General features: G+C 44.4%; 1 protein-coding gene across 1 annotated transcript in view; it reads left to right on the top strand.

Moving 5' to 3' along the window:
• Nucleotides 1-1265: 1265 nt before the first annotated feature.
• ITIH2 (inter-alpha-trypsin inhibitor heavy chain 2) overlaps nucleotides 1266-10023 on the top strand; it is a 38068-nt gene continuing 29310 nt past the window's right edge. The window contains exons 1-6 of the mRNA XM_040645443.1: nucleotides 1266-1375; nucleotides 2715-2789; nucleotides 4363-4395; nucleotides 6027-6196; nucleotides 8821-8925; nucleotides 9454-9616. Coding sequence (XP_040501377.1) covers nucleotides 1292-1375; nucleotides 2715-2789; nucleotides 4363-4395; nucleotides 6027-6196; nucleotides 8821-8925; nucleotides 9454-9616 — 630 coding nt within the window. The 5' untranslated portion in view covers nucleotides 1266-1291. The remainder of the gene's footprint in view (nucleotides 1376-2714; nucleotides 2790-4362; nucleotides 4396-6026; nucleotides 6197-8820; nucleotides 8926-9453; nucleotides 9617-10023) is intronic.

The following is a 10023-nucleotide window of genomic DNA, read 5'->3' as shown; positions in this document are numbered from 1 at the left end:
GATCACGGAAATTTAGGCAGGAAGGCATGCGATCCATTCTGAGAAGGAAAGCCAGAAATAACGTGAGGGCACAGGTCCTCTGCTGGCCAAACTGGGGTCCACAGCATGACCCATGTTCAAGCAGACATCTGCAGTAGGGACTCAAGAAAGAGGCCCATTAAATAGACTTGCCAGCCAGATGGGGGAATTACAGGTGAATTCTAGTCTAGATTCACACCTGGCACCCTGGACCGCAGTGATGGATGGCAGGTTGCCTCTCCTGGGCCCATGGGGTCATGAACAGCAAAGGCTTTGGGCTCAGGCCAGACTTGCTGGATCTGTGTCTCTTCCTTTACTAACCATGAGATGTGGAATAAATGACTTAGTCTTATTTTCTTCAATTATAAAGGAGGACAAATATAGTGCCTACCTCACATGGTTCTTTCAAAGATTAAAAAATCAAAGAATTAAAGATAATACAGGTAAAAGCACCTGCCACGAGGAGGCTCAACACATCATAGTTAACATTCTTATTTCATCCAGACCACAAATAGGCAAGACTACTACACAGAGCTTCCAGGCCAGGTTTTCTCTGGTTCTGGAATGGAGGAGAATTGATTCTCCACTGACCTGAGTGAGGCTGATCAGGGACAGCAGCAGGGACAGACATTGCTCTCTTAGTCAAAGACATTCATGAAACGTCCCCACGCTCTTCAGCGTGTCTTTGTATCTGGCCCAGCGGCGTGCCCAGTTCTTACCACAATAGGTACTTAGTTATCAAAGAGAGACGGAAAAACGCTAGCAGTGAATGTTCTGCTCAGAACACCATTGTGTTCCCTTTTCCACTTTTGCTAAACTTCTCCTTTCATTTAAATAAAAGGATTTCGTTTCCAGAAACTTTACACTTTTGCCCTTTTCTCTCTGACTCTGTTTCCCTGTCTAGTTTCCCACCTGGTCCTTCAAAGAGGATGAGGTTGATCTTCAGGTCTCTCTGATTCTGAGATGAACAGAAATCAGCAAAAGCCAAAAAAAAGCATGTCCATCTGACCCTGACTTGTCCACACAGCCCAGCGACTACCTCTGGTTTTACTGTTTGAATAACCTCCGGGTGTCCGATCCACCCCCACAGCTCAAGTTTGAACTCCAGAACAAATATTTGTCCTGTTTTTGAACAAAGTTTGAGAGCTTTCTTCTTCTTTTTTTTCTTCTTTTAAAACACGAACTCTTCTGCTGTTCCTTTGAACTGGGTTCAGCGAGGAGCAGAATTCTCCGGGGACCCTGCACGGAGAGCTTGGCAAAGCCACCCAACAAAATGCATCGACTCACGTGCTTTCTCATCTGTGTCTTTGTTTCTGAAACACAAGGCTTCGAAATCCCCACCAATGGACTTCCAGAAGTGAGTACTCCCAGAAACTCCTTGCTGTGGGCCTGTACATGGGCTCAGTAAATAGCCTGTGGTTATTGCTATTTGAGGACTGTGTTCTGTGTGGAAAGGAAATTTATGATAAAATTCATCTGAGTAAGAGTGTTCACTGTTGTAATTACTGGAACGTGTGTTTACCTTTTAAAGTGTGAATGGGATTTGCATGAGAATTCAGTCAAATTCAATGGACCGGCCCCACAGAGCAACATTTATGGAACACAGCTGACTACTCCTTATCTAAACAATGGGGATAATTGATCTAACCCAAAGGGTGTTAGGGGAGTTAAATGACATATGTAAACTACCCTGCACAATGCAACCCTAGGAAGCACTTAATAATTATTAGCTGTGACGAGGATGACACTTCATTATCACTCTTGCACTAACAGTGTAAGAAAAGTCATTATCAAAGCACCATTGTCTTTCCTACCTACGTGAACAATGAGTCCTGTCATGAGGGCACTTTAAATATTGCTGTTAAGGGGGGGAGATGGCAAGTGGGCCGGCAGAGAGCAAGGATTATTTCCAGGGAGCTCAAGGTTTCCACTTCAGATCCTTGGCCATCCCCAACATAAGGAATGTCTTGGACTGAGTCATTTTGAAAGTCATGCAAACGCTATTTTGATGCCAGAGAAGGAATGTGTATCATGGGAAGATCCTAGGAGATGCAGAGGCTTTGTAATACTTGCAGAGTGAATTACCCACAAAAATGCCAAGGAACAGGATGGCATATTTGCAGGAAAGAAAAAAAAATCACTCTGCTTGGAAACGATCTGATTTTCCAACACCTTAAGAACTGCCAGGGTGTGTTGGAAATCTCATGGACAGAGCCAGGGATCGAAGCCAAGACATCCAAACATGTGTGTGCTTTTTCAGTCGCTTCTTACTTGTATTCCTTTCCTATCAACACTTTTTTTCAACATTTTTAATTGGAAGAGATGTATGGGCACATTTATCCACTCACACACTTGCTGATGGCCAAGGTCTACCCAAGAGCTCCCCAGGGACCTACTTGATCACTGGGTTACTGTGACCCCGACCTGTATGTCCTGTCATCTTCTGGCGAACTAAAAAATGCATTCCTTCAACAAATGTGAAGAGAATAGCTTCCGTGGACTCACCTCTGAGACGTAGCTAGCAAATATAAATTCATTAAAGAAGTCATGGTATCTTTTTTTAAAGGGGATTTCCCAAAGGTATAGGAAACAAGATAGAAAAACAGGATGAATGCCCTTATGCCTGTCCCTATCTGCCTCCTTTGTTCTAGATCGTTTTTATTAATAGAAATAAAAGTCCTTAATTCTTTTTTAAGTTTGCAGAATACGCAGATCTTGTTGAACTGGCCCCAGGCAAATTTCAGTTTGTGCCGGAGAACCAGAGGTATCAGGTACAGTAAGCCTTAGTCTCCAAGGGGAAATAAATGAAAGAGATCATGATTGATGAAGTAAGGGGAGGATTAAGATGCTTTGTGCTAGATATTCTCGGAGCTTGTTTTTTATCATAATGGTCACCTTAGTTCCTTAAAGGATGGTTGGCTATGCGTTTTCTTCAAATTCTAAGACGGTGGGATGATTTTACTGCCTTATCAGGAAGGATTTCCTCTTAGGAGGGCATTGCTTCTCTTAGCTGAATGGTAATCTGGATGCCTCAGGCTATCCGGTGGAGGCAAACATGGCCCACTGAGCACACATCCTCCTTGGGGCGGTCACTGCTGCCTTTGGGGAGTAGCTCAGAGAGCATAGGGACAGGCCATGGCCAAGGCCGCATCCCAGAGGCCGCCAACAACAGCACGGATACACCCTCTAATTCATGGGGGAATTCTCCAGCAGGCCAGGAAGGGTGTGGCTTCTCCCACATGCAGCCCACGTGCTGAGAAAGGGGGTGTTTATGGAAGCAACGCTAAGCTGACCAATGACTTATTTTGTATGGGCGTGAATTTTTGACTTTCTAAAAGTCCAGATTTCTTGTAAACCAATAATATGAAAACCCAACGGGCAAGTTCTCATGTCATCTAGTCACAAGAGCGAAAACTTCGTCATTGAGAATTGTATTCAAAAAATTCAAAAGAAGGCAACTGTTGACCTCACAATGTCACATAACACTCCCTACAACCTCAGCTCACTCTGAATCAGGCCAGCTAGACTTACATCCAGCACCTGACTTATTCTGCTAGAGTCCAACAGATAATAGATGTTCATCCATCTTTAAACCTAACTCGGCTTTAAAACCAATTCAGCTTTCCATGCCCAGAGGACAGTCCTTCATGTGGCTAATTCGCTGCCTGGCAGTGAAAGTGCAGGATTTTCCACACACCAGTCACTATGCCCGGCTCCAGGGCCACCCCAAAGAGGAAATACCTCAAAATCCCCAGCCTCATATAGCTGAGTCCAATGGAGGACACAGACATGCACTCGCACTGTCTTCCTTGGAAGGAAGAGCTTAGCTGCCATGAAAACTTAGTAAGAGAAGCTTACCTAGTTTGGGGGTGGGCAGGAGCGAGCTTGACAGAAAATCCCCCTGAGCTGAGATCTGAAGGATGAGTGGGGGGGGGGGGACGACACGAAAGCACTACGGACCTTGCAAATGGCATGTCCAGAGCTCCATGGTAGCCTGGGGCATCCAGATTACCATTAAGTTAAATAAGAAAATAAACGGGATAAAGGGAAGATAGGTCACTCAGCATGAGTTCCTTTGAATATTTTAATTTTAAAGTACTTGTTCTCACATTATATCAAAAAATGGTGTGCTTGCCAAGTGGCTAGAAATGTGTCCAGAGAAACACACCAGTGGGAAAATACTTCGAGAATATTTGACATTTATATCTGGGCTCCAGTGAATGAGTTATAGCTTAGTATTGAAGGGAATAAAAAAATTTTTTTTGACTGAGAGAAAGCAGTTTTTGTCCTCTAGGTAATAAGTAACACATTTTTGAAGAATGATTATCTACCTTCCTTTCACAGAGAAGTGTTTCCGGAGAATCTGGAGAAACGATGGTGAGTTTACTTTGATTTTGTTAAAAATTGATGACCGAATGATTTTCCTGTTACCTATTATCTGGAGATCGATACGGTTGCCTCCTTTGTCTCTAGCCCTGAGAGCGTTTACCTGACTTTCGAAATACCCTCTTGCCCAATTCTGTTTGGAAGAGTGTCTAAAATTCAGCATGAAAGAGTATAGTATATATGTAGGAGAGATGTCACCAGGCGAGATGTCACCAGGAGCTGAAAATGTCCTTTCTATTCTCTCAAGTTTTGCCAAAAACCTAGATTTCACCCGAGCATACATATTCATTCCAACTTAGCTGTTCGCATTTAAAATATGACACCTAACAGATCTGGAGGGGGAAAAAGACAGTGTGGGAAAGGAGTTCCCAAACACAAAATGGTCCGATTTCCTGAGATGTTCAAAGAAGTCCTTCCTGTGGCGAGAAAACATCAAAAGGAAGTGGTTTCCATTGGCTTCCTACTCTGAACTGACAGAAATTGTGAGAAGCAGACATTTAAGGGGAGGGAGGACAAGTTACTCAGCCTGGATTTTGTCTTAGTTGGAGGTGAGCTGGCTGTTACAGAGTTGAAAGGCTTAATCTTGGCTGACAGAGTTTTGGGGATGACACCTAGTATCGAAATAAGCAAATCCTTTCCGAGAAGAAAGGAAAACCTAACGGGTCACCTAATTGCCCTAGCCCTGAAGGAGTCTGCAGTTCGCAGGCCTCTCCTGAAAGACATGTGCTCCTAGTACCTGGCCTTTGGGCACCATGATAGGCTGTAATTTGTTACACGGGAGCTGCCTCAAACCAGTAGAGCAGGGTTCGGAAAGGAGGCCCAGAGCACGGGACCAATCACGGCATCAACAAGGTACTTTCTCTTCATATTCCAATCACACCCATCAGTGTGTCGTATTTCATTCTAATTGGGGGAAGGAGAAGAAGACAGGGGAAAGATGGCACCATAACAGATAAGATGGAAGAAGGCAGGGGCGCCTGGGTGGCTCAGTTGGTTAAGCATCTGCCTTCTGCTCAGGTCATGATCCCAGGGTCCTGGGATCGAGCCCTGCGTTGGGCTCTCTGCTCAGCAGGGAACCTACTTCTGCCTCTCCCTCTGCTGCTCCGCTTACTTGTGCTCTCTCTCTCTCTCTCAAATAAATAAATAAAAGCTTTAAAAAAAAATGGAAGAAAGCAGATAACAATATGGAGACCACACACGTACTTCTACCCCACTGTACCCTTGGCTGCGCCCCCCTCTGAAGATACAGCCAGGGTCCTCTCAAACCCCACTACCTTTATCATTTCCCTTGCTAGGGTCCTGCCTTTGAAGTTATTTCTTGAACTTTCTCAATCCAGTCTTGCATTCCACAACCATTTTCTACTTGTATGCTCATTTTAAGCGTCATTATTAATAGACTCACAGAGCTGAACAGCATCTCAAGATATCTCAAAACGAAGGCAGCCTTCTGCCTGGCAGGCGGGTCCCAAGTTAGGAGAATGCTTAATACTCCCTGAGTGACATGCTTACCAATGCCTGAGGACTGATCATAATAAAATGTGATACTCTTTACCGTCAGATACGTGCTGAAGTTCCGGGTAATTTTGCTCCGCGTAACCCCCATGCTTTCTTGCCAATAACAGGAAGAGGCTGATCAAGTAACTCTTTATAGCTATAAAGTCCAGTCCACTATTACTTCTCGTATGGCCAACACCATCATCCAGACCAAAGTGGTGAACAACTCCCCAGAGCCTCAGAACGTCGTGTTTGACGTTCAGATTCCCAAAGGAGCCTTCATCTCCAACTTTTCCATGTGAGTAACTCCTATGTAGACTAGAAATTGGAAATCCTCTACTCAAAGACCCCAGCTCCCTCATAGTTAGAATGGCCCTTGGTAGTCAACTGCTCCTCTGGTTCTCACTCTCAGAGCTGTGGACCCACTGGATGTCAAGAGCCGTCGTGGGCTGGGTCCCCATACTTTGTTTCTGTTCAAAGTACCAGAATTAGTGAAGGATTTGCTTTTCATGTCTAATAAATTAAAGCAACCAAGCTATCTCTCTGGTAACAACTCTTACTTGCATTTTAATGTGCTTTCTTGTGGGGGAGGGGGTGTGGGGGTGGGGAGAAATCTGTGAATTACAGGAAACCATGTATGAGTGCAGAGCAGTTCCATGCCACCTGTCATATGTTTCCCTATGGAGAAAACACATGAGAACCACTGATTAAATCCAATCGTCTGTCCAGTGATTGAATTCCTCTGTTACACCGAGGACAAGTGGCTTATCCAGGCTCGACTTGAATATCTCTTTAATGATAAACTCACTACTTCCCAGAGCAATCCACTCAATGATTGACAGGTCTGTTAGAATTATTTCTCATACTTAATTGAAATCTGTGCCGTTTCTACCCGGTGACTCTGGTTCCACTCACAATTTTTTTTCTTCTTATTCTCTGCAAAATACATACTGAAGTGTTCGAGGATGAAATGATACGCTGTCTGAGATTGGCTTCAAAATAATCGAGGTGGAGAGGGTAGGGGTAGAGGTGAGCTGACACTGGCTGAGTACTGATAATGGTGTGGCTCAGGGATGGTTTCATGGAGGTTTCTTCTATTATTCTAGTTTTTGTCCGTTTGAAGATTTCCATAATTAAAAAGATTTTTCAACCACTCCAGTGCTTTTTAAAAAGTGAGGCCAGTTATCTTGTCCCGACTGGTAGCTTCATGTATCAAGGCTAAACATTCCTTATTCTTCCAAGTGTTTGGATGGCTTTCTACCCCCGACCATTTACACGGCCATCCCCAGAGTGTGCTCTGCCTGGCCGTGTCCTGTCCCCGAGCACAAGGCTCTGCATACAGTCTGGCTATCTTTTTTCCTAAGACATTAGATTGAGTTACTTCTCATCTGCTTTGGTCTTTCATCCACCAAGGTAACCAGCAATAACTGTGAATAGACAAAACATTCAAATACCATGTACTTTGGCTTCTAAAAACTACAGAGCACATTAACTGTATTTTCTAAACAAAACAAAGTAGGTGGGGAAAAGGCATTAGGTGACTGAATTGGTATCCTTGGACTTGGCTTAGAAATTTACTTTTCAAAAACATTTAAGGCAGTCTGTTCTAAAAAAGGAAATGTAGAAAGAAGAGCTTTTATGTAGTGGCATTGCATGACACTGTGTCTGAAAAATTATATTTAGAACTGTTGTAATAAATTTTTATTTTGAAGTCACATAACCAGAATTTATTCTAGATATTGCTTCTTTCTGTTTTCCTTTCTTCTTTTCTCCTTCTCCATCTCATGTCATAGAAGATTTGAGGTGACAAAAGATAGAATTATAACTTTGGTCTTGTCTTTGGTCTCCCTTCACTCAGGGTTGAATTTATAAGACCAGAGAAGGTAGACAACTTGATCACTGCAATTTCATATGAATTGCACAAAATATTTCTTCTAGTCAAAATATTTCTTCTGCTTCTTTTTATCAAGGTTCCAAATATTCTCCCATTAGGGACAACTTCCTTTTATCTTAAAGACTTCTTGGTCTTTGAACCTGAGTATGAGTTGATGGGAATAGTGTGGACCTGGACATGTGGGGTCTAGTTCTAGCTCTGTCTCTGACCAACTGTCTGTGTGACCTTGAGCAAGTCATTGTCTCCTGGCTCTGACTTCTCATCTAAAGAGGTGGCCTTCAAGTGAGCCTCCCCAAGCCTGTCATTGGCACTTGGGGCAGGAAATTGGCCCTCATGCTGAAGAATGTCTAGTGTTCTCCACATCGCGAGAGATCCTGTTTATTTGAATGCCATTGAGTCCATTTTACTTCTGCAATTCTGTAATTCGATGGCTCTGATCAATCATTACTTGGAACGTATTAGACGACAGTCACTTAAAATAAGGTGGATAGAAATGGAGTTGCAAACGGAAGTCCGAGGTCCCTAAGGGAAATGTTAGAGGGATAAACACAAATCTGCAAAGGGATTCCCCAATGCCTCCCTCCATCTTCCCACACTCCCTACTGCTCTTGCTGGACAGTATGAGTCCCCAGGCTATTAGAATCATTTTCTAAACAAATGTAAGTCAGATTAGTTGTGATTTATCGATCACCTCTCCTCAACATAATTGTAATTCAAAAGGGTTACCCAAAGAGAACACCGCTTCATCTGAAGGGTAAAACTTGAAAATGAGGAACAATCTTAAGCATGAGCAACAGCACCCGAGGGGAAGCTTTCAGCGTAGGCACCTACCTCTTCAATCACACTCAGACAAAGGGTCTCCTGACTATAGTAGGCAGATGTCTCTCTTCTTGTTTCTTCTAGGCGCAAAATGATAATGGCCCGCGTTCACTAAATCCCCTTGGTTGGGTTGGTTGTTGGTAGTGTGTTTTGTTGAGACTACTGCTTGGAAAAACTCAACAACTCAGGGGCCTCCTGTCATTTTTTAGGACCGTAAACGGCACGACATTCACTAGTTCCATTAAGGAGAAGACTGTGGGTCGGGCGCTCTACTCCCAGGCGAGAGCCAAAGGGAAGACCGCGGGGTTGGTGAGGTAAGGGCCAGGCCGGCGCGGGCCACAGTCTCATCTGCTAGCTGCTCCCACTCCATCCCAAAGCCCCAATCAGCCTCGTTGAATAAATCTGCCATTTCCTCTTTAAAACTAAACACCTCAAGCAACGATTGCAGTAAACTTGATATGTATGTGTTTCAATAAGGACTTAACGCCAGAAATACATATTCCGCTTGATGCAGTCATAGGTTTCTTCTTTCTGAAGACTTTCAGAGATGTAAAGAATCTCTAGAACCAGCCTCCAATGCAGCAGAGGCAATGTGTGCTGTCTCCGGAATTACCAGTTTGGGTTTGAGCCCTGGCCCCACAACTGAGTAGCCTAGCAGTCTTGAGTGATCTAGATTGCTTCCTAGAAGCTTCAGTGATCTCGATTGTTCTTCCTGTTCATTTTCATAAATACCCGAGCAGGCTCGATTGCCCACAAAAGCCTAGGTGCCCTCTGCATAGATGTGGGGTCTTGCTTTCCGTCATGCATGTGCTGACTTCCGTCGGGGGGTGTTAAACCTTTAGGAGCAGGGCTCTTGATATGGAAAACTTCAAAACTGAAGTGAACGTCCTCCCTGGAGCAAAGGTGCAGTTTGAACTTCATTACCAGGAAGTGAAGTGGAGGAAGCTGGGATCCTACGAACACAGGCTCCATCTGCAGCCGGGACGACTGGCCAAACACTTGGAGGTGAGGTGGGGTTTGCAGGGCGTGCAGTGACCCTGTCCACTGATGGTTCCGAGCCCTGACTTACATTTTCTGCTGGTCACCACCCTTTGTGGCATTGGATGCTGGCAACTCAGCAAGACAGTGGGGTGGACTGAAAGGCTGATGGGTTTGGAGTCCACCAGGATGCTTCCTTACGATTTCAATGCCAGCTCAGCTCCATATTAGCTGTGTTAGTTTCCTAGGCTTGCTGCCATGAGGGATTACAGACCGGGTGGCTTAAAACAATGGAAATTCATTTTCTCACAGTTTTGGAGGCCCAAAGTCTGAAATCCAGGTGTTAGCAGGGCCTTTCTCCTGAAGGTTTGGGGGAGAATCTGTTCTTTGCTTCTCCTGGTGACCGGTAGCCACTGGCACTCCTTGACCCGTGG

Source organism: Ursus maritimus, unplaced genomic scaffold, assembly GCF_017311325.1.
Source record: "Ursus maritimus isolate PB19 unplaced genomic scaffold, ASM1731132v1 scaffold_31, whole genome shotgun sequence".
NCBI classification, from domain to species: domain Eukaryota; kingdom Metazoa; phylum Chordata; class Mammalia; order Carnivora; family Ursidae; genus Ursus; species Ursus maritimus.
The sequence above is the reverse complement of the archived record's forward strand: the minus strand, read 5'-3'. Positions and strand labels throughout refer to the sequence as shown.